Source organism: Rhincodon typus, chromosome 7 (assembly GCF_021869965.1).
Source record: "Rhincodon typus isolate 14 chromosome 7, sRhiTyp1.1, whole genome shotgun sequence".
NCBI classification, from domain to species: domain Eukaryota; kingdom Metazoa; phylum Chordata; class Chondrichthyes; order Orectolobiformes; family Rhincodontidae; genus Rhincodon; species Rhincodon typus.
In genome coordinates this window covers 46,368,720-46,394,114 of record NC_063338.1, presented here as the reverse complement: position 1 = coordinate 46,394,114, position 25,395 = coordinate 46,368,720, and the positions used below count along the sequence as shown (strand labels likewise).

General features: G+C 40.9%; 1 protein-coding gene across 1 annotated transcript in view; it reads right to left on the bottom strand.

Annotated features, from left to right (window-relative positions):
• Nucleotides 1–17,898: 17,898 nt before the first annotated feature.
• phgdh (phosphoglycerate dehydrogenase) overlaps nt 17,899–25,395 on the bottom strand; it is a 46,970-nt gene continuing 39,473 nt past the window's right edge. The window contains exons 11-12 of the mRNA XM_020516949.2: nt 24,526–24,751; nt 17,899–18,382 (exon numbers count right to left, since the gene is read on the bottom strand). Coding sequence (XP_020372538.1) covers nt 18,228–18,382; nt 24,526–24,751 — 381 coding nt within the window. The 3' untranslated portion in view covers nt 17,899–18,227. The remainder of the gene's footprint in view (nt 18,383–24,525; nt 24,752–25,395) is intronic.

Here is a 25,395-nt window from a genome sequence, read left to right as displayed (position 1 = left end):
TGAATTCAAGAAGAGGGTTTTCCTTTCAGAAATGAGAGATCAGATAGGTAGCTCATTCTTAGTGAGTTTTCCACCAAGTTGGCAGGTTTTTAGCAGGTTTTCCTCCAACTCAGTTAATTCATAACAGGCTTTTCTCCAACTGAACCAGATAAAACAAGCAGGTAACCTTCTCAAAGGTAACTAGAAATGGGCAATAAATGATGGCCAAGCCAACAAAACACACATTCCATTAATTAATCTGAAAAACACCTTCAAGCCAGTCACTGTTAAGAAAACTGCCTCAGCAGGTGTTTGAGATAACAAGGTGTAGAGCTGGATGAACACAGCAGGCCAAGCAGCATCAGAGGAGCAGGAAGGCTGACGTTTCGGGCCTAGACCCTTCTTCTGATGCTGCTTGGCTTGCTGTGTTCATCCAGCTCTACACCTTGTTATCTCAGATTCTCCAGCATCTGCAGTTCCTGCTATCTTAGCAAGTGTTTATAGCAAAACAAGCAGTTACCACTAGTCATTTATTTACAGAGCCTTGTCTAAAAAATGATCTTCAATGCCTACAGTGGCCTTTCAATTTTCTGGCAGTTCATTCCACATATGAGCCACCCTCTATGTGAAAAAATTGCCCCTTTTAAATCTTTCTCCCCTCACCTTAAAAATATGAACACCCCTACCCTCAGGAAAAGACGTTTGCTATTCATCTTATGTATGCCCCTCATGATTTTATAAACCTCTATAAGGTTACCCCTCAACCTCCAACATTCCAGTGAAAAAAGTCTCAGCCTATCCAGCCTCTCCTTATAACTCAAAACCTCCAGTCCTGGCAACATTCTTCTAAATCTTTTCCAAACCCTAATATCTTTCCTAAAGCAGGGTACACAGTTCTCCAAAAGTGGCCTCACCAATATCCTGTACAACTGCAACATGACTTCCCAACTCCTATACTCAATGGTCTGAGCAATGCAGGCAAGTGTGCTAAATACCTTCTTAACCAGCTGTCTACCTATGATGCAACTTTCAAGAACTATGTACCTGAATCCCTACTTCGCTGTGTTTGATGGCACTACCCAGAGACCTACCATTAACTGTATAAGTCCTGCCATTGTTCACTTTACCAAAATGCAATACCTCTGCCACTCCTCAACCCATTGGTCTAATTGATCAAAATCCCTTTGTAATCTTACATAACCTTCTTCACTGTCCACTATACCACCAATTTTGGTGTCATCTGCAAAAGTTACTAACTATGCCTCCTAAATTTTCATCCAAATCGCTTATATAAATGACAGACAACAGTGGACCCAGCACCGATCCCTGAGCAACATGACTGGTCACAGGCCTATACTCTGAAAAACAACCCCCGGTTGTTACTGTTCGATGTTCTATGTTCTATGTAACCCTCCACCACCGTCCTCTGTCTCCTACCATCAAGCCAATTTGGTATTCAACTGGCGAGCTCACCCTGAGTCCCATGTGATCTAACTTTACTAACCAGTCTACCATGTGGAACCTTGTCAAAGGCTTTAGTAAAGTCCACTGCTTTTTGTCATTTAAATAAATGAATTGGATGTGAATATAGGAGGTATGGTTAGAAAGTTTGCAGATGATACCAAAATTGGTGGTGTAGTGGACAGCAAAGAAGGTTACCTCAGAGTACAATGGGATCTTAATCAGATGGGTCAACGGGCTAAGGATAAACATGAGGTGTCACAGGTAGAGGCAGGGTAGAGAAAGCATTTGGTATGCTTGCCTTTCCTGGTCAGTACATTGAGTTTCAGACTTGGAGGGGTGCCATATCGTGGCTGTACAAGACATTGGTTAGGCCACTTTTGAAATACTGCATTAAATTCTGGTCTCCCTACTATAGGAAAGATGTTGTGAAACTTGAAAAGGTTCAGAAAGATTTACAAGGATGTTGCCAGGATTGCAGGGCTTGATCTATAGGGAGAGACTGAATAGGCCGAGGATATTTTCCCTGGAGCGTCAGAGGCTGAGGAGTGACCTTATAGAAGTTTATAAAATCATGAGGGGCATGGTTAGGGTGAATAGTCAAGGTCTTTTTCCTGGGGTAGGGGTGTCCAAAACTAGAGGGCATAGGTTTAAGGTGAGAGGAGAACGATTTAAAAGGGACTTAAGGAGCAACATTTTCACGCAGGGCGTGATGCGTGCATGGAATAAACTGCCAGAGGAAGTGATGGAGGCTGTTACAATTACAACATTTAAAAGGCATCTGGATGCATGAACAGGAAGGGTTTAGAGGGCTATGGGTCAAATGCTGGCAAATGGGACTAGTTTAATTTAGGATATCTGGTCAGCATGGACAAGTTGGACTGAAGGGTCTGTTTCCATGCTGTACAGCTCTATGACATGAACACAGGAGAAAAAAGGAAATCTTTAAGATATAGTTGGTTACAAGTAATCAACTGATTTTTGAGCACAGAATTTAAAATGTATGTACGAAGAAATTTGGGGGTCCTAGAAAAAGGGTATCTCATAATGGAATGCTCTGTGCAGAATATGCACACTTTAATTTTAATTTGTCTTGAAATTTTGATTTTTACACATAATTTCTTACTTAGAGAGTGAGAAAGGGATCTACCAATTATATAAGAACTGTTTAATTGTACTCAGAAGATATGTATTAATTAAGGAGTCATTTGAGTTCTATACATAGACATATAATAAAAAAAATATACTATTAGACTAGAAGATGTACGTTTGAATATAAACATAAGTGTGTGCAAAGATTGGCTCCAGTTCTATCCTTCATTAACTGGTGTCCTAGAACAAAACCTTAAGTTCAAAAGTGAAAATGTTCACTATTGATTGCAGTTATATTCAGAATTCCTCAGATAATGAAGCATTGTATTGTGGTCAGGTGGCCAGCAGCAGAAATAGCGTTGAGAGTTTTTAAGACTTACGATCAAACATATTGGGAACTTCAATTAAGCTAGTCAGACTCTGACCTAGGTTAAAACTGCAGCCAGTACATGTCCTGTAAGCTGAGACCTGCAGTTTCTTGTGTTAATCAAATAAGGGAGGTGTTCATAGTGGTCCACTCGACATGCTGGCATCACTATTACTTTATATGGAGCATGATATGTGACTGTAGCTTGTATGAACATTTGAGAATTGTCTACCAGTAAACTCCATTGGCTGAACATTGCGATCAGGTTTTGGTCAATTCATTGGTTGAGAGTGCCAGAGAAGTCCTGGAAGAGTGAGCATGCTCTTTTTCTGGATTTTTCCTGAGTGAGCACTCGAGATCTACACTCGCAAAGTACATGCCCTGAAGTTATCTTCAGGGGGACCATGAGGCAAGATTTACACCAAGAGCGAAAGTTGGCTGCTTCACTCAAATTGGAGTGGTATTTGTTTCAAGCCAAACTTATAGAGTTAAAGTTAGAGTTAAATGTGAATCAGGTGAAAATAAGGTTAAACGAAATGAATTAAGTTGAAGTTAGATGAAGTAAGTAGTAAATGTTGCCACGAATATGTGTTTTATATTGATACATAAAGAGTTAAATAAAGAAGTGTTTGTTTAATCAAATTCTGAATTGACTCTCTGTCTTTTGTCTGTTACACAAAGGAAGAATACCAAGGAAAAGGTTGAAGTACCCTTTAAGGGTAACAGTGTGTAGCAAGACCTGGATGACATTCAGGCTTTGTTTGATAAATGGCAAGTAACAGTCACTCCACATATGTGCTAGACAATAACCAACTGTAACAAGATCGGAGTCTGACCACGTCCCATTGACATTCAATAACGTTGTCATTGCCCACACCATGAATAAGCTGTGCTCAACCCTGACCTGATACTTCACTAAACTGGCTTTATAAATACTGTGGCTACAAGCAAGAACAGGGATGGAAATCACAGACATGAGGTCTGTCCTCGATCTGAGTACAGTGGCCTCCTGCACCCAACCTCACCCAAGTGCAGCTGCCCTTTCCTGACCAGATTACAGTGGTTCCACCATTCCCCAACTTTTTTTTCTATTCATCTGTGGGACGTGGACATCGCTGGCTGGCCAGCATTTCTTGCCCATCCCTAGTTGCCATTGAGAAGATGGTTGTGAGCTGCCTTCTTGAACCGCTGCAGTCCTCCTGCTCTGGGTTGACACACAATGCTTTCGGGAGGGAATTCCAGGATTTCGACCCAGCCACGGTGAAGGAACAGCGATATATTTCCAAGTCAGGGTGGTGAGTGGCTTGGAGGAGAACTTGGAGGTGGTGGTGTTCCCATATGTCTGATGCCCTTGTCCTTCTACATGGAAGTGGTCGTGGGTTTGGAAAGTACTGTCTGAGGATCGCTGGTGAATTTCTGCAGTGCATCTTGTAGATAGTACACACTGCTGCTACTGAGCATCGGTGGTGGAGGGAGTGGATGCTTGTGGATGTAGTGCCAATCGAGCAGGCTGCTTTGTCCTGGATGGTGTCAAGCTTCTTGAGTGTTGTTGGGGCTGCACTCATCCAGGTAAATGGGAGATATTCCATCACACTCTTAACTTGTGCCTTGTAGATGGCGGACAGGCTTTGGGAAGTCAGGAGGTGAGTTACTCACCACAGTATTCCTAGCATTTGGCCTGCTCTTGTAGCGACTGTGTTTATGTGGTGAGTCCAGTTGAGTTTTTGGTCAATGATACCACCCAGGATATTGATAGTGCGGGATTCAGTGATGGTGACGCCATTGAATGTGAAGGGATGGTGGTTAGTTTGTTTCTTATTGGTGATGGTCATAGTTTGGCATTTGTGTGGTGCAAATGTCACTTGCCATTTGTTAGCCCAAGCCTGGATATTGTCCAGATCTTGTTGCATTTGAACATGGACTGCTTCAGTATCTGAGGAGTCATGAATGGTGCTGAGCATTGTGCAATCATCGGCAAACATCCCCACTTCTGACCTTATGATGGAGGGAAGGTCATTGATGAAGCAGCTGAAGATGGTTGGGCCTAGAACACTAACGTGAGGAACTCCTGCAGAGATGTCCTGGAGCTGAGATGATTGACCTCCAACAACCACGGCCATCTTCCTATGTGTCAGGTATGACTCCAACCACCAGAGTGTTTGCCCCCGATACCCATTGATTCCAGTTTTGCTAGGGCTCCTTGATGCCACACTCGGTCGAATGCAGCTTTGATGGTAAGGGCTGTCACTCTCACCTCACCTCCGGAATTCAGCTCTTTTGTCCATGTTTGAACCAAGGCTGTAATGAGGTCAGGAGCTGAGGGGCCCTGGCGGAACCCAAACTGGGCGTCACTGAGCAGGTTATTGCTGAGCAGGTGCTGCTTGATAGCACTGTTGATGACACCTTCCATCACCTGAACACAACAGGCCCCTTAGAGCCCTGGGCTCCAGTTATTGAGCTCTGATGATCACATGCCAAAGGATTGTGAGTAATTTGCCTGCCTAAAGTCTGTCCACCATTCACAAGGCACAAGTCAGGAGTATGATGGAATTGATCAGAACAAGTATTTGTATATTTTTAAAAATGAGTTGGATAAATTATTGAAAAGCAAAGGAGTGAAAGGTTAGGTAGGAATGCATATTTGAGGTTACAATTAGATCAACCATAATCTTATAAAATGGGAGAACAGCTGTGAGGGTCCGTATGACCTGCTCCTTAATGGTATGACCTTGGCACCACTGGTAAAGAATTACAGGGAAGTATATGTATACTAATATAATACTATATGCTTACTAATCTGTCACAGGGACCATAGCGGGAAGGCAATGCAGAATAGTAGTGATATTAACCCAACTGGAATGGAAGTTAACTCCTGCCTATCAGGTATTCCACCTTCTTCATCCGATGTCTGAAATGGTCACTATTGTCGGAAGTAACATCGTCTGGAACAGGTCAATATGTCCTTGTCCGCTTCTGAGGTTAAAAGCACCAGCGTCATCCCATATTAAAGGGAAAACCCATATTAGAAAACACACTGACGTTTCGAAGATATGGGAAGGACCAAACCCATATTCACCAGCGGAAAATATACCTTTGAGCGTTCAAAACGACAACTGTTCCGTTCTCCGATGATACCTCCCTTAACTCAGACCACACGAAAACGCAATCGTCAACTAAATGGATGTTGTGTAGTTGTATCTTGGAGTTATACTGTTCTTCATTTTCAATACAATAGTCAGTCTGAATTAGCAACCATGTATTAAACCTGACTTCAAACAACAGTTTTACATGCACAGCACGCGTGTTTCTTTTGGATGTTGTTTGAAACAATTTTGTTCAATTCTTATATATTTGGGTAATAAGATATTCTAAATAACAAGCACAAATGAAAGGTCCCAGTTACGCGAAATTTTCAGTTATCCGCTTTAAATAATGCTTTCTTCAGTAAGGAGCTTCGTTTCTGCCAACAACTAGTGAAGATACTTTGGTCCCTTGCATAACTGTCGGTGTTTGTTACTGAACATGCTCCTTAAATATCTAATTACACTGGTCATTTCTGGTTCAATCAATATTATAGTTACGGCTTGCTTCCTGAATGTCCTGATTAGAAAACTGACCATTATTTCATATTTTTAAAAATAATCATTTCAGTTCAGAGGCATGCTGTTGCCGTTGTTCGGTCAAAGAAGAAAACAAAATCAATTGTTTATAAATAACCACGAAGCTGGAAATGCAAATTATCCAAGACGTACAGAAATGGGTTGATCTTCAAAACAGCAACCACGCTCTAGAAATAATAAGAAAATATACCTTTCAAAGGATTATGGTCACCAGCACAGAGATAACAATTTCCAAAAGTTGTAGACACTGCACAGGCCGAATGGAATACATTAAATAGTTGTGGAGACGCTGGGTAACAGTTGGGGCCTGTTTAATCCAGTGAACTCGAGGGTTCCAATCCTATTTTGGAATAGGAGACAGTGACTTGATCAGCTGCTACAGTTCAGCGAGGACAAGCACCAGCTCCACTCAAGCTAAGAATATATATATATAAAATCTCTAGGAACAAATCTGCTTTTTTTTGGGAGATCTTGATGACATATAAGGCATATTTCACGAGAAAACAATGCACAACAACATGGGCTGGGAAGGTCCTATTTGTTACATAACGTTTTCTGCAAACTCTACGCTGATGAAATGGAGCTGGAGTTGGTTTCCTCAGAGTTTTGTGGAGTATCGTTTTCGCACATTCTTTAAGACTCATTCCTATCTATTCTTACATGCCTGGTTCTTCGACCCCCAAATTCAAAAAAGGCATGCCATTTTGTAACTATGCATCAATCCGGCTTGATAAATTCAAAATAATTTTATTTTAGTAAAGGCTGGATAATCTTCAAAAATTAATTCCGTTGAAGTAAACATTTTTGTATATATGTATGAAAGTTTGGGGCAAAATTAATGGCAGCAACGTTCACTACTATGGCAATTCCACAGCAAGGTTAAATGGATTTAATCGGGAAGCAACATCTGCTTATTTTTATTTGTTTCTTGTTCCTTGTTCATTTTGACAATGTGATTCAAACGTGAGTTCTTCAAGCTGTAGAGTTTATAATGTGAACAGGTTCGTTGCCTTTCATGGTTGGTGTGTTCAAGACTCCCAGATATAAAGTCCGCTATGTGCTCTGAGGTAAACATCACAGAATAATTATTAAACACGCCCTTAATTTGTGATGTGTTTGGGGGGTAGCGGTGGCGGAGTAGGTGGGGTGGGGGGACCGGAGCTGTAAGTGGAGATTACTGCAGGAAAAATGAATACCAAATTTCCTTTGAATTAGTTGTTGTGCTCGATAATTTGCATGTTTACGTTCAAAACTTGTGCGGTACTGTTACTTATTCTACAGAAATCGCCCCTTTGATTCAATTCGTCTATGAATGTCTTCCTTCCTATCAAGGTGTCCTTTAATTCCTTTCTCCCTCAACGTTTCTGCCTTCCTGTAATGAAGCAATATTAGTTGCCTGAACAATTCCTTACAACTGGCGCCTGTTTCTATTAATGACCTAGACTTGGTTGTATAGGGCACAGTTTCAAAATTTGTAGAAGACATAATAAAACATGGAAATGTTGTAAACTGTGATGAGGATGGAGATAGACTGCAAGTGGACAGAGGCTGGTGGAATGAGCAGACATGAGGCAGATGAAATGTAATGCAAACAAGTATAACATGATATGTTTTGGCCAGAAAAATGTGGAAAGGTAATATACTGGATAAAATTCTAAAGGGGTGCAGAAATAGAGAGAATGTAATGGCATAATTGCATACTGTAGAAAGTCTGATCAGTAAATTTGCAAATGGCACGAAAATTGGTAGTTGCTAAATAGCAAGGAGGAAAGCCTTCACTACAGGATGATATAGATGGGCTTGTCAAATGAGCAGTGGCAAATGGAACTTCATCCTGAAAAGTGAGAGATGATGCATTTTGGGGAAACTAAGGCAAAGGAAATACACATTGAATGGAAGGACTCCAGGAACTACAGAGAATCAGATGGACTTAGGTGTACATACTCATAGATGGTTGAAGACAGGAGAACAGGTAAGGTAGTTAAGAAAGCATTTTGGATACTTGCCTTTACTAGTCACTGAAGACAAGAACAGAAAGGTTAAGATAGAGCTATATAAAATACTTGTTAGGCAACAGATGCAGTTTATATGTAGTTCTGGTTCACACAACATAAAATGATTGCAGTCGAGATGGAGAGAAGGTTAACCAGGATTTACTTAGGCGGGAGGATATCAATTATGAGGAGAAACTAGATAGGCTGGCATTGTTTTCCAGAGAGCAGAGAAGGCTGAGGGGGTGTTCAAATTATGGAGTGCTCAGGAAGTAGAAAGGAAGAAGCTTTTCCCTTAGTAGAAAGGTCAATAACCAAAGGCATATATTTGAGATTAAGGGATAGGAGGTTTAGAGGAGATTTGAGGGAAAATGTTTTCACCCAGAGCCTGGAGGATATCTGGAACTCTGTGTCTGAAAGTATTATAGAGGCAGGAACCCTAAGCATTTAATGCAAATATATGGGCCGAATGCTGTAAAGTAGGGTTAGAGTATTTAGGTTCTTGATGACCAGGGAGGATATGATGAACCAAAGGGCCTTCTTCCATTTTCTGGCTGTCACAATTGACGCATCCAGCTGCAATACCAGTAAATGTAACTACAGTTCCTCATTCAGCAGCAGTCTGATCATTTCTAGCCATTTGGATACAGACTGGCTCGAACAAAGAAGATATAGGGTAGTGGTGAAGGGTTGCTTTTCAGAATGGTGGAGGCCTGTGACCAGTGGTGTGTCACAAGGATTGGTGCTGGGTCCACTGCTTTTTGTCATTTCTATAAATGATTTGGATGTGAATATGGAGGTATGATTATTAAGTTTGCAGATGACACTAAAATTGGAGGTGTGATGGACGGCAAAGGAGGTTACCTCTTGATCAGATGGGCCAATGGGCCGAGGAGTGGCAGATGGAGTTTAATTTAGATAAATGTGACATGCTGCACTTTGGAAAGGCAAATCAAGGCAGGACTTATACACTTAATGGTAAGGTCCTGGAAGCATTGCTGAACAAAGAGACCTTGGAGTGCAGGTTCATAGTTCCTTGAAAGTGGATTCATAGGTAGACAGGGTATTGAAGAAGGCATTTGGTATGCTTGTCTTTATTGGTCAGTGCATTGAGTATAGGAGTTGGGAGGTCATGTTGTAGCTGTACAGGACATTGGTTAGGCTGCTGTTGGAATACTACATGCAATTTTGGTCTCCCTGCTGAAGGAAGGATATTGTGAAACTTGAAAGGATTCAGTAAAGATCTACAAGGATGTTGCCAGGATTGGAGGATTTGAGCTATAGGGAGAAGCTGAATAGGCTGGGGCTATTTTCTCTGGAGCATCAGAGGCTGAGGGACCTTATAGAGATTTATAAAATCTTGACAGGCATAGATAAGGTAAATAGACAAGGTCTTTTCCCAGGGGTGTGGGAATCATAAACTAGAGGGCATGGGTTTAAGGTAAGAGGGGCAACTTTTTCACGCAGAGGGTGGTGCACGTATAGAATGCGCTGCCGGAAGAAGTGGTTGATGCTGGTACAATTATAACATTTAAAAGGCATTTGGATGGGTATTAGGATAAGGAAAGTTTAGATGGATATGGGTGAAATGCTGGCAAATGGAACTAGATTATCTAGGAGTACTGGTCAGCATGAACAAGTTGGTCCAAAGAGTCTGTTTCCACGCTGTACATCTCTATGACTCTATTTAGAGCTGAATGGTTTGATGGTGGAAGTGGACCAGAATATTTAATTTACATGTTTCAATTCAGTTGAATCTTATCATTATTGGGGCATCTCACAAGCTGGCAATGAGTTCCACAACATATTGCTCTTGCCATTCTTCTTCATCCACGTCTTTGTTTTTATTATTCTTTAGCAGGTTTGAATGTCACTGAATACAGCACCATTTAGTGTATATTCTAATTGCCCTTCAGAAGTAGAAGATAAGGCACATTCCTCCTAAGATAAACAATGAGCTCTTTGACTTTCTTTCTTCTGCAGTTCTCTCTTCCACCTAATGTTGTGCATGATGTGTGAAGTGGGACCTCCACAGCAATAGCCTGAATATCTGATGCTTAGCTTAAATTTTCCCAGGGCTGCTTGGCTTTGACCTCTTTACACCCTTGGTCCAGCCAGAGAACACAAGAAATGTGAGTGACTGCTCTTGTACCATAGGTACCATTTGACTGAGCATGGCATCGTGGAATCCAAACAAATTTGAAGTCAATGGGAATCAGAGGGAAAACTTTTCCTTAGGTGGAGCCATACCTAGCACCAAGGAAAATGGTTGTGGTTATTGGAAGTCAATCATCTCAGCCCCATGTCATACTGCAGGGTAATGTCCCAGGATTAATCATCTTCAATACCTTTATCAAAAACATACCCTCCATCATAAGGTCATAAGTGGGGGAAGTTTGCTGATGATCTACTGTGGGACTATCCACAACTCCACAGATATGGAAATAATCCACGTTCAAACACATCAAAACCTGGTACAAAATTGAGACATGGGTAGTTAAGTGGCAAGTAAAATAAGTGCCAGGCAATGACCATCTCCAGCAAGACACAATTTAACCATTTAACCTTGATGCTCAATAGCATTGCCATTGCCGTTATCAACCCTGAACACACAAAACATTTGATCAATCACCTGGGAGGTTACAATTGACCAGAAACTAAACAGGATTAACCATATAAATATTGTGGCTATTAGAACAAGACAGAGGCCTCCCCAAACCATTTACAAGGCACAAATCATAAGTGTGAAGGAATTTTCTTTTCTTTCCTGGATGAGTGCAGCTCCAATAACACTCAAGAAAATTTTCACCATCCAGGTCAAAGCACCCTGCTCCTGGTTGCTCATCAGCTGTGCATTGACGTAAGAACAGCCCTTATGATTTATAAAACTCCTGGTTGATCTGGTGTTTAGATTGGCATATGTGAAGTCATGGCACTTCCTCAGTTATCTCCAAACACACCTGCTTGGTGACAGCAGGAACTTTCCTCTTCCCATTGCAAGGAAAAAAAGTATATTGCTCCTCCCCACTCTGCACCCAGAAGTAATTCCAGTTAGAAGCATCATTAATATATGTGCTGCTGTTATTTCACATTCACTATTCATCTGGAACTTTTCCAATTTCCATTTTTGGGCTGTCCTTATAAATTTAACTAAAATCTCATTGCATAAGGCATGCATAGCCACTGTGCAGCTTGAAGATAAAGCTTTGAAGTGGAAATCAATTGATACAAGAGAATTTCAATCACAGAGTCTGCTCATGTAAGAATCCACAGAATGTGGAAACAGGTCATTCAGCCAAACAAGTCCATATCAGCCCCCTGACCCTATTCCTGTATTTCCCATGGCTAATGCACCTAATCTACACATCCCTAAACACTGGGCAATTTAGCATGGCCAATCCACCTAATTTGTACATCTTCTGGACTGTGGGAGGAAACCAGAGACCTAGCAGAAACCCACACAGACACAAGGAGAATGTGCAAACTCCACACAGACAATTGCCCAATGGTAGAATTGAGCCTGGGTCCCTAGCACTATCAGGCAGCAGTGCTAACCACTTGGCCACCCTCCACCTCATTCACTGCTGTCCTTTAGGGAATGAAACTTGCCACCCTTACCTGGGGCTTGAACCAACAACCTTCAGCCTCTTGACCTGAGGGTGTTACACACTGAACCACAGCTAGGTGGTGCAACTAAGGACGTCTTTTGTCCCTGGGTGGTTTCTAACCACCAACTTTCCAGCTAACAGCCAAACATGCTAATCAATTGAGCCACAGAGACAGAAAGCAAAGAACTGCCGTTGTTGAAGATCTGAAACAATAACAAATTGCTGGAGAAACTCAGCAGGTCCATCAGCATCTGTGGAAAGTAAAGTCAGCATTTCAAGTTCAGTGATCATTCATCTTCAGAACTGATAGCAACTAGGAATAAGTGGTATTTATGCTGATGACAGCGTGGAGGAAAAGAATAAGCAGATAGGTGGAGATGGAGCCGAACAAAGTAAGTTAGGCAGACAAACGGATTGTTGATAGGAAGCCAGGGAAGGAAAATAAGGGATAATGGGGATTATTAGTAGGTGAAATTGGGTTGGCTGTGCAGAAAGCAGCCTGTGTCATGACAAGGTCTGGGATTGGATAAAGGACATGGAAGGTATTGTTCTGGCTCTAATATTAATTAACTCAAAATTGACTCCTGACAGCTGCAGGGTTCCCAAGTGGAAGGTGAAATGCTGTTCCTCTGGCTTGCACTGAACCTCGTTGGAGTGCTGCAGCAGGCTGAGATAAATATTGACCAGGGAACACAGTGTGTTGACATGGCAAGCAACTGGAAGTTTGGGGTCATTTTTATGAACAGAACGTTGGTATTCTGCTATACAGCTACTACCAGTTCTGAAGAAGGGTCATTGGATTCAATACATTAACTCTACTTTCTCTCCACAGATGCTGCCAGAGCTGCTGATTTTTACCAGCAATGTCTGTTTTTGTTTCTGACCTGCTCAGTTGGCTTCTGGGTTTCCAAATGCAATTCAACCAGGAATTCCACTGTACCCCCCATTCTCTAACACAAAAGCCACCTTCAGATTAACGTTGGAATCAACAACCCCAGTACATTGACCCAGCATTTGTGTTCTCCTTTTCTGGCCATGCCATACCATCTCCAGTGCAAACCTGGTCAATATGGACTCATTTTCAACTTGCACCTCAGATCAGGAGATCTTGGGTTTTCATTAATTTCTTCTAATAACTTCTCCCTGTCTTCCTTAGAAACACCAATGTCATCATCAGCACGAATTGCCTTGCATAAGCAATCACCTTCCTTTTATTACGCAGCATTAACCTGTTGGAGGCAGAAGACCCCTTTCTCCTACTCCAACATGAGTGCAATGGCCAGTTGCTACTGATGCTGTCTTAGGCTCCACAAACCACAGACTCCATCTGACAGAATAATTTTCAGGGCCATAAAGAGCTTAATACATGTCTTGTCTAAGTTCTCTGTGCCAAAGGCATTTAAGTAGCATATTTATCGGAAAGAAGACCAAAAGACATAGGAGCAGAAATTAGGTAATTTAGCCCATCAAGTCTGCTCCACCATTCAATCATAGCTGATAGGTTTCTCAACCCCATTCTCCTGCTTTCTCCACGTAACGTTTGATCCCCTTGACAATCAAGAAACTACGTCTGTCTTAAATATACTCCATGACCTGGCCTCCACAATCTTCTGTGGCAATGAATTCCATTGATTCACCACTCTCTGGCTGAAGAGGTTTCTTCTCATCTCTATTCTAAAGGGTCTTCCCTCTACTCTAAAGCCCTTGGGTCCTGGTGTCTCCTGCTAATGGAAACATCTTCCCAACGTCCACTCTATCCAGGCCGTTCAGTATTCTGTAAGTTTCCATTAGATGCCCCCTCATCCTTCTAAATTCCATCGAGTAAAAACCTAGAGTCCTCAAACATTCCTCAAATGTTAAGCCATTCATTCCTGGGATCATTCTTGTGAACCTCCTCTAGACCCACTCCAGGACCAGTACATCTTTCCTGAGGTATGAGGCCCAAAATTGCTCACAATACTCTAAATGTGGTCCGACTAGAACCTTATAAAGCCTCAGAAGTATGTCCCTGCTTTTATATTCTAGTCCTCTCAAAATAAATGCCAACATTGTATTTGACTACCTAACTACCGACTCAACCTGCAAGTTTACCTTAAGAGAATCCTGGACTAGGTCACTTCAGATTTCTTAATTTTCTCCACATTTTGAAAATAGTCTACACCTCCATTCTTCCTACCAAAGTGTATGACTTCACACTTTCCTACGTTGTATTCCATCTGTCACTTTTTTGCCCAATCTCCTAACCAAAACCTTCTGCAGCCCTCCCGCCTCCTCAAAACTACCTGTCCCTCTACCTATCTTTGTATCACATGCAAACTTAGCCAGAATGCCCTCCATTCCTTCATCTTGATCATTAATGTAGAAAATGAAAAGTTGTGGTCCCAACACCAACCCTTGCGGAACACTACTTGTCACAGGCTGCCATCCTGAGAAGGACCCTTTTATCTCCAGGTTCTGCTTTCTGCCAGACAGCCAATATTCTATTGATGCTAGTACCTTGCCTCTAACACCATGGGCCCTTATCTTACTCAGCAGGCTCCTGTGCTGCACCTTGTCAAAGACCACCTGGAAGTTCAAGTAGATAACATCCATTGGCTCTCCTTGGTCTACCCTGCTCATTACCTCCTCAAAGACTTTGAACAGATTTGTCAGGCATGGCCTCACTTTGATGACACCATGCGGACTTTGCCCTATTTTACCATGCACTTTCAAGTATTCAGAAATCTCATCCATCACAATGGACTCCATAACCTTACCAACGATTAAGGTTAGGCTAATCAGTCTGTAATTTCTTGACTTTTGCCTTACTCCTTTTTTAAATTGGGGGGGTGGGGGAAGGTTACATTAGCCATTTTCCAATCCTTTGGGACTGTCCCTGACTGCAGTGATTCCTGGAAGATCACCACTACCGCCTCCACTATCTCTTCAGCCATTTCGTTCAGATCTCTGGGGTGTAGTCCATCTGGTCCAAGTAATTTATCCACCTTCAGACCTTTCAGTTTTTCTAGCACCTTTTCCCTTGGTGATGGCCAGCATACTCACCCCTTTCCCCCTCCCAGCTCTCTTGAATTTTTGGGATGTCACTTGTGTCTTCCACAGTGAAGACTGACACAAAGTACTTGTTCAGTTCCTCTGCCATTTCTTTTATCCTCATTATTACTTCTCCAGTGTCATTTTTCAGTGGCCCAAGGTTCACTTTTGCCTCTCTTTTGCCCTTTATATAGCTAAAGAAACTCTTGCAATCTTCTTTTGCATTACTGGCTAGCTTATGCTCATATTTAATTTTCTCCCTTTTTTGTTGTCCTCTGTTGGTACTCATAGGTCTCCCACTGCCCTTCAACCACATTATATACTTTCTCTTTTGTTTTCATGCTATCCCTGACTTCCCTGGTCAGCCATGGTTGCCTCATCCTCCGTTTAGTATGCTTCTTTCTCCTAGGGATGAATTTTTGCTGTTTGTTTTGCCTCCCCAATTACTCCCAGAAACTCCTGCCATTGCTGTTACACTGTCTTTCCTGCTCAGCTCCCCTCCCAGTCAATTCTGGTCCGCTCCTCCCTCATGCCTCTGTAGTTGCCTTTATTCAACTGCAAAACTGTTACATCTGATTCCACCTTCTCCCTCTCAAACTGCAGAGTAAATTCTATCATGCTATGGTCACTGCCTCCTAAGGTTTCCTTCACCTTAAGCTTCCTTGTCAGGTCTGCCTCATTGCACAATCACTAAATCCAAAATTGCCTGTTCCCTAGTGGGCTCCAGCTCAAGCTGCTCCAAAAAGCCATCTTGTAGGCATTCCACAAATTCCTTTTCTTGCGGTCCACTACCAACCTGATTTTCCCAGTTCACTTGCATATTGAAATCCCCCATGATTACTGTAACCATGCCTTCCGTACACACCTTTTCTATCTCCTGGTGTATCTTGTGTCCCACATGCTGACTACTGTTTGGAAGCCTATGTATAACTTCCATTACGGTTTATTTTTAACCTCTGTGGTTCCTCAATTCTACTCCCACAAATTCTAAATCATCTGACCCTATATTGTTTCTTGCTATTGATTTAATTTTATTTCTTACTAATAAAGCAACCCCACCTTCTCTGCCCATCTTTTCAATAGGATGCATATCCTTGGATATTTAGCTCCTAGTCTTGATCCCCTTGCAGCCACATCTGAGATACCCACCACATCAACCTTACAATTTTGAACTGCGCCACAAAGCTCATTTACCTTAATTTCGTATACTGCATGCATTCAAATACACCTTCAGTCCTGTATTTACCATCCCTCTTCTCATGGTCATCCCTTTATCCAGTGTGCTTGAAGTTTGATTCCTAATCCTTACCAAACACTGTCCTATTGTGTGTTCTGGAGACTTTAACTGCTCCCAAAGCCTCCTTTCTTTTCATTTTATTTTCCATACTTCTCCATGCAGTTGAATCCATCCCCACAAATGTTAACCCACTGCTATGTTTCCCATTGGCCGTTATACTTCTTGGAGTTTTATCCTTCCCTCCTCCACCTCCCACCTTCCCCCAATCCCCACTTTCCAGTTTAAAGTCTTGTTGACCACCCAATTTACCCTATTTGCTAGAATATTGGTCCCGCTCAGTTCAGGTGGCGATCGCCCCAATGGTACAGAGCCTTCCTGTTCCAATATTGCTGTCAGTGCCCCATGAAAAGGAACCCCTCTTTCCTGCACCACTCTTTTAACCATGTGTTTAACTTCCCGTTTTCTTGCGATAGGGTTAGGTGGCTCAGGTCGTAATCCAGAGACGACAACCCTTGAGGACCCATTCTTTAATTTAATTCCTAGTTCCTGATAATCCCTAAACAGGTCCTCTTTCCTAGTCTTGCCCATATTGTTTGTTCTGACATGAACCACAACAACTGGATCCTCTCCAATATCCTTTCAGGCCAGTCAGATGTCCCTCATCCTGGCACTGGGCACAGACAGACAGACAGACAGACAGACAGACAATCACTTCACAGCTTTAGGATTTTCCAGAATACTTAATTTATTAATAAAAGTCATTTAAGTGTAATCATTGTAGGGAAATGTAACAGCCAGCCAATTTGCACGTCACGCCCTCACAAATAGAAATTAAGAAAATGACCAAATAGGACATTTACTGGTAGACAAGTGTTGGCTTATACAGCAGAACCTCCCTCTTCTTGTACCCTGGGATATGATACAACACATCTAACAGATCGCAACTCTCATTCAGTACTAGAATGATAACCGAGAATTAGCGCTCAAATTCAGAGCAAGGCTTTAATCCATAACCTTCTGATTAGGATGTGGAAGTGCTATCGCTCAGCCAAAAACCTTAAAAAAAAAACGAAGCTTTTAGTATTTGATACTAAAAGCCTCCTTCACATTGTCTCCAACAATATTGAATGATACGAGTTGCCATAGTCATGATGTGTTGTGAAAAAGCATGAAATGTAACACCAAATTTACCAGCAATTCGTTACGTTAACCAAATTTATCTAAAAAGAATTCAGAAGATTAGAATTGATAAAATGCAAACTGATGGAATGCACTGCCTGCAGGTGTGATGGAGGCAGGCTTAATCGAGGCATTCAGGAAGGCATTAGATGCTTATTTGAATAAAAATAATGAACAAGGGTATGGGGAAGCATCAGGAGATTAGCACTCAGCAATGATGCTCATTTGAAGAGCCTGTACAGGGCATGTTAGGCCGAATGGCCACCTTTTGCACCACAAAACCTGTGATTGGATGTTGAAGCTATTCATTCCTAATAATACTACTACACAAACATGCTTAGAAGTAATATTTATTACTGCAATGACAGACTTTGCAACAAAAACTAAGTTTATGCTGTTGCTGACAATAGACAAAGTTGGTGAATAAACAGTGTACAGTCTATACAATGATTGTTAGTTTTTTGATATCATGAGTTGATAACTTTATTACTAATACTCAAATTATTACTATTTGATAACAAGGTAATTCTTTTAAAAGATTTGAAGAAAAGGCAACTTTGTTGAAGTGCAAGTTCAGTAATGTAAAATTATTGGCTACTTTTTGATCAAACCTGTTTCTAAACCGTGCTGCAGGTTTTTAGAATATAACATTAATTTGATCACTCATATTGCCAGCTGTATCACCTCTTTCATATATGGCTGAAGAGGATTCAGATCCACCAATAATGCAGCAATGTTCATAATATTCCACTGTTCTCCATCCAAAACAGCTGAAACACAGTATGACTCAATCTGAATTCCAGCTGAAGCAAGCACACCTGAAGAAAAAGAAAGAAACAGGCAGAAAATTTATTTTCACCTGAAGCCATTATCAACTCCATGACAAATGATAAAATTAGTCCAAGATGGTATTATGAAGTGGATCATTAAACTTTTAAAAAACTATTCGTGAATAAAAGTGAGATCATACAAAAGAGCAATTCAATGGAAATGCAGCAGGCACACGATATTTTTAAGAAAGGATTTTAAAAGAAGGAAAATATACAAAAAATTTTGAAAAAAGGAAACAGACTTTTCAGATAGCAATACTTTTTTTTTGAGACAGAATAGCATTTACAAATATACATCAGGAAAATGTTTCAGGACTATGATATGTGACAAGAGGAGGGTTCAAGAACAGTCAGATAGCAAGAACTGCAGATGCTGGAATTCAGAGATAACAAAGTGTGGAGCTGGAGGAACACAGCAGGCCAGGCAGCATCAGAGGAGCAGGAAAGCTGACGTTTCGGGTCGGGACCCTTCTTCAGATTCTCCAGCTTCACACTTTGTTATTATAGAGAACAGTTAGCTTGTTTATAAATACCAAATCATTCCCTACCAACTTAATGGAACTCTGAGAAGGCACCTTAGCAACTAAAATGAAGGTAATCCAGTTTATGTAGCTTTCTCTAACTTTTAAAGTGCTCAACAAAGTTTCTCATGTGAGACAATTAAAAAAAAAGGCTTGTGGGTACACAGAACAAAATTGTCTACATTGTCTGAACACATTAACAACAGAAAACAGTGTAATGGATAACTGGAAAGTATTCTGAAAATAACTAAAAAATTTCCATTCACATAACATCTTTCATTTCCTCAGGATGTTCCCAGGAACTTTACAGCCATGGTTACTACTGGCTGTCCTTTTATTCGAAGGATGTCTGAGGGTTGCATGTTTCTATAATGGCTCATGATGCATGGCATACCAGAGATAGTGGTATCCAGAATGCAGGACTGACTTCATTTGCCTTCTCTATGGTATTACTAAGGCATTTGGAGTCAAAGCATGCAGCTTGTGGACAAGTTTTAGCCATTTTGTTTTAGCAACATTCAAGGGTGGGCTGAATTTCAAGTATGCAAGATTGAAGACTGAAGACTGAGATTGTCATGCAAAATGCAGAGTGAGTAATGACATTGCAGTCAGCAGCAAACTGCTGCTTATACATCAATAAAGTGGTTAATTTAGGTATGGCATAGAGATGATGGAGGTTAAAGAGTTTCCTATCTGGTTAAAATTTAACACTCACACCACAAGGCAGTTGATAGTTCATGAGGTGAATAGCCACTGTCTGTTAGTTGCTAGTAGTATGGGGGTTAGCACACAACCTTACCTGAAACAAGTTTTAAAATCTCCTCTTCTCGGTAGTTGCAGTCATGAAGCAATTGCAGGATTCTGATTATTATAGTGCATTACCACTGTACTTTTAAAATGTGGTCTACTATTCTAATGTAGTGGAATGTAACTGCCAGTCTGTGCACAACAACGTCTCACAAACACCAATAAACAAAATGTTCAATTAAACTGTTTAATGATGTTGATTGATGGAAAAGGTAATAACCAGGAAATCAAGAACTTTTCTGCGTTTTTTACAAATAGTGTCATGCAATCTTTTATGTCTAACCTGCACTTTAACATCTCCTCCAGTAGAGCACTGACTACCAAGATGCTATAATCAGACTTGCACTAGATATCAGACAAGATACAGTAGATAAACTATTTCCATTGGTTGGGGATTCTAGAACTAGGGGGCATACCCTTCAGAGACAGGTTAGGAAGCACTTTTACAAACAAAGGGGGGTAGACGCTTGGAACTCTCTTCCACAAATAGCAGTGGATGCAGGCTCAGTTGTTAATTTTAAATATAAGATAGATACAAGTTAATTAAGCAGTGGTATTAAGGGATAAGGGCCAAATGCAGGTATATGGAATTAGGCCACAGATCAGCCATGATCTCTTTGAATGGTGGAACAGGATCAAGGGGCTGAACAACCTTTTCCTTTTCTTGTGTTCTCATAAAATTATAATTTTGAACTCATGACTTTTTGCCCTGTGGTATGTTAAAATTTAGCCAATGTGTTCATATGGATGTGGGCCAATTATACACTGGTGTTATGTATTGCATTACAGGTGGAGAAAACTGTAGCATGTACGGAAGTATCGTATTCACACAGTGCCTTACATATGCTCAAGATCTCCTGAAGTATTGTACAGCCAAATGATTTACTTTTATATTTAATTTTAAGTATAAGATAGATACAATTTAATTAAGCAGTGGTATTAAGGGATAAGGGCCAAGATTTCCTGAAGTATTGTACAGCCAAATGATATACTTTTTGATCTATGCTGTTGTCTGGAAATGCCACAGTCACATAGTGGACAAGTTCCAACAAAACAGTATGCGAAAGGAATGATCTGTTGATCTATTTTAGTGGGGTCAGTTGAAAGATCGTGTTGGCTAGGTCAGAGAACTCTGCTCATCAAAACTTGGCTATGGTATCTTTTAAATTCCCCTGAAGATAGCTACAGGCTCAAATTAACATCCCCCAAGATATGGCATTTCCAAAAATACAGTACTACATTGAACTTCTGGCTTCGATCATGTGCTCAAGGACTGGAGCAAACGTCAAGTCCACGACTTTTTTTTTTTTTTTTTTTTTTTTTTTTAAAAAAGAAGCACAGGTCCTATTTAACCATGCATAGATCAATTATAAATAAATGATTTTTTTTTAAGTGGGGAGTGGATAAAAAGAGGGGAAAAAATGACAGGCCATAATAGGCACCTCTCTTTTGGGGAAGTTTAGTCAAATATTTTGACCAAATTTGATTTTTACCAAAGTAAAATTATGAAATCCATGGAATAGGGAATAGTAATATAATATCAAATACATAATACTGAAACCCCAAGGAAGCTAAATGAGACTCACTACCTGAGAAAGCAGAAATTGAACCTCATCAAGTCTAAACAGTTCCAATTGGAACTGCTGGAAATGTGCAAGATGTGTATTTTTTGACTGGACTGGTTAAAAGACACCATGTCCAGTTCAGACAGTAAAATGACTTTCAAAGGGGATAACTGCCTAAATCTTCCCTAATTCTGTACAGATATCCCCAAACTGCTCCAGACCTGGCTTTACCGGATCTACACTCCAAAATGTCCTAGACCGGACACCTGCTACCTCCCCTCACTGCTCTTGACTGACCTGCTCAGTTTGGGTCCAGATAGGCTCCTGAATACCTCCATCACTGACCCAACAACTCCCTAGCATCACCTCTCAACCACTCACTCATTCATCCTGCTACCCTAACTACCCTGCTGCCATATCTAATTTGCTATCTACGAACTGTGTCGCCCCCCCCCAACACTTTATTTACTTACCTCATCAGCCATTCCTCTATCCACTTAACTGACTCTCTTTCAGAGATGAATACACTGCAAAGCTGATTAAATGTCCTACTGTTGTTCTGCACCATTTATGTTAATAAATGTTTTAACTTATCGCTTATGGCAGTTACTGCTCTAAAAAAAAAAGGGCATGGCTTGCCTTCACCTGACTGTCCTACACTGAGGATTCAGTTGCATTATAGATATGTTGCGCATCTCTTTTTGCTATGCTTCCTAACCATTGATTTCATACCCCTGCCTTAAGCTAAACCAGACTGTTTGCATCTTGGAGTTTTCTTTGATGCGGTCTTGATCTACTGAACCCATAATTATCTCCACAAAGAATCGCTCCTTCTGCTTTTGTAACATCACTTGTTTTGAGTTTCCATTTGCTCCTGAAAGACTTTCCAAGTGTTCATCACCTCAAGGCTCAAACATTGCAATGCAATCCTGGTTAGCTGTCCATCGTTCACATCCCATGGCCTGCTCCTCATCCAAAACACTGTTGCATCATGTCTTACTGTTTCATCACACAGATAGTTGCTGGCTCCCAGTTTACCAAAACACCCATTTTAAAATTCTCATTCTTGTCTTCTAATCCCTTCATTGCCTTTCCCCTCCCTATCTTTATAGGAAGGACATTTGTGAGGAATACTGCATTCAATTCTGGTCTCCCTGCTATGGGAAGGATGTACTGAAACTTGAAAGGGTTTAGAAAAGATTTACAAGGATGTTGCCAGGATTGGAGGGTTTGAGCTATAGGAAGAGGCTGAATATGCTGGGGATATTTTCCCTGGAGCTTCAGAGATTGAGGGGTGACCTTAAAGTTTATAAAATCATGAGAGGCATGGATAGGATGAATCGTCAAGGTCTTTTCCCAGGGTAGGGAAATCCAAAACTAGAGGGCATTGGTTTAAGGTGAGAGGGGAAAGATTTAAAAAGGGACCTAAGGGGCAACTTCTTCACATAGAGGGTAGTGCACATTTGCAATGAGCTGCCAGAGGTGGTGGGAGAAGCTGGTACAAACAACATTTAAAAAGGCATCTAGATGAATTTTTGGATAGAAAGGGTTGGGAGGTATTTGGGCCAGATGCTGGCTAATGGGACTAGATTAATTTAAGGTACGTAGTTGGTATGGACGACTTGGACCGCAGGGTCCGTTTCCATGCTGAATATCTCTATGACTATTTCTGAAGGCCCCAGCTTCAGATGTGGGCCCAGAAATGCAAAGAATAGACATTTAAAAAACACAAGTGTAAAAATTGATTATGTCCCAAATCTTCGAAGAACAGCAATGTAGCAGCATATTAAGCAGGTCAACTGTGAACCTGAAAACAGCCCTGAATGAACGTGCTGAAAACACTGAACATTGTTCATGCCGGAGAATATCATAACCAACTCAACATTGCTAGTCTGTCCCAAATCGCCAAGCATCCAGCATTTTAACGTAATGCTGATTCAACCCCCAACATACTCCACTTGCGACTCCAATGAGGATAAAAGCAAATTTCTAGCACCTGCAAGTTTCAGAATTAAACACTACTAATACCAGGCTCAGGCAACACCTATGAGAGAGAAACAAGGTATATGTTTCAGATCAATGGTCATTAGTGAGCAAGTGAAAAACTTTCACTTAAGTCAGTCACGTAAAATGCTGCCTGAGCTGCTGAATACTTTCAGTACTTTGTTTCTACTTAGGCAGGATAGTTGAAATTGAACTCTAATGGAGCAAATGTTTTTATTATAATGCCATACATTAACACTGAAGTGTAGAAAATAAGGGCAGGAATAGGCCATTCAGCCTATTGAGTCTGCAGCACCATCTCAATGCCATTTCCATGCTCTCCTCAAACCCCTTGACACCTTTTGTGTCTAGAATTTTTGCTTTCTTCTTAAAAATGTATTCAGTCACATGGTCTCCACAGCCTAATGTGATAGAGAATTCCACAGGTTTACCATCCTGTGACTGAAGAAATTTCTCCTCATTTCATTCCTAAATGGGCTTACCCTCTACATTCTGAGAATGTGGCCTCTTGTTCTAAAGCACCCAAGTCAAGGGGAACATCATACCTGCATCCAGTCTGTAATTCTGACAGATTTGGACATACATTTCAGTGACATCTCCTCTCAATCTTCTAAACTCCAACGAATACAGGCCTCGTCAAAGCAATCTCTCTTCATACGACAATGCCGTCATCCCAGGAATCAGCCTGGTGAACCATCACTGCACTCTCTACTGTAAAGGAGGCCAAAATACTGCACACAATATTCCAGGTTTGATCTCATCAAGGTCCTGTACACCTACAAAGACTTCTTTGCTCTCCAGTCCTCTTGCAATAAAAAGGCCCAAAATATCATTTCTCTTTCTAACTGCTTGCTACATCTGCATGTTTGTTTTCAGTGACTTCAGTACAAGAACTTCCAGATCCCTTTATGTATCAACGTTTCCCAATCTATCCCAATTTAAATAATTTTCTGCCATGATTTCTTCTTACTGAAGTAGGAAACTTCACAATTACTCAGGTTATATTGCATCTGCCAAACATTTACTCATTCACTCAACTAGTCTAAATCGTCTTGAAGCCTCTTTGCATCATCCCCACTACTCAATCTAACCTAATCTTGCATCATAAGAAAACTTGTGAGTTAATCAATCATGTTAAGAGGAATGAATGAAAACAAGTGTGGATAAATGTAGATGCTGAAATGTCAAAAGGCAATAAGGGAAATTCTGTATAATTAGTAGCTGCATTACTTACCCACAACAGATGCCAAATTGTGAGGATTTTGTGCAGATTTGTAAATCAATAGGTTTCCCTTGAGGGGAACTACTTTTCCGAACACTGCTCCATCAATTTCCAGTAGCACAGGAACACCTGCTTGTACAGAGCCCACAAGTTTATGGGAGACACCAGAAGTTGAAATTTCCAGTGCACATTCGTCAGTTGAAAATTCTGGAGTTGAATCGCTGTGCTTAGCAGTTATCTGCAAGAAAGATTATTTACATAACATGTTGATTAGGACATCATGAAATTCTTTATGATCAATTATGATCCCTGTTTTGTAGGCAAACAAAAAGAAGCCAATTTGCAAAGATCGCCCAAGCAGCAAAATATACAAGTCAAAGATAAACTCATTTTGGTAGTGATACATAATTGGGAAGGTTGGCAAGGGGCACCAGAAAAGCACTGTTCTTACTCAAATTCTTTCACAAAATCTTCTGTCCAGCAGATGAACAGAACCCGTGTTTCAGTACTGCATTCAAAAGATGACATCTCCAACAATGCAGCAGTACTTTAATGTCACCCTAGAATTGGCATAAGGTCCACAGTGGGATTTCATCCCAATTCAAGCAAGTTTTCTATTTAGTAAGATGACCAGAAACTTCAAATACAAATTACATGAAGGACTAAATAACTTCAAGTTATTTGCTCTTCTGAATATTTCAGGTTTGATGGATTTCAAAACAAAAAGCAGAATTTTAAACATCTCCATGTGTACAGCAGGCAGTTTTATGTAATGAAACACAACACATTTCTTTGTATTTAACACAGGTGATGAAATTTGATGCCAAAGTGCTACTAATGTTGCAGAGAAAGTGAAAATGCTGGTTTGTGAACTGACTTGAG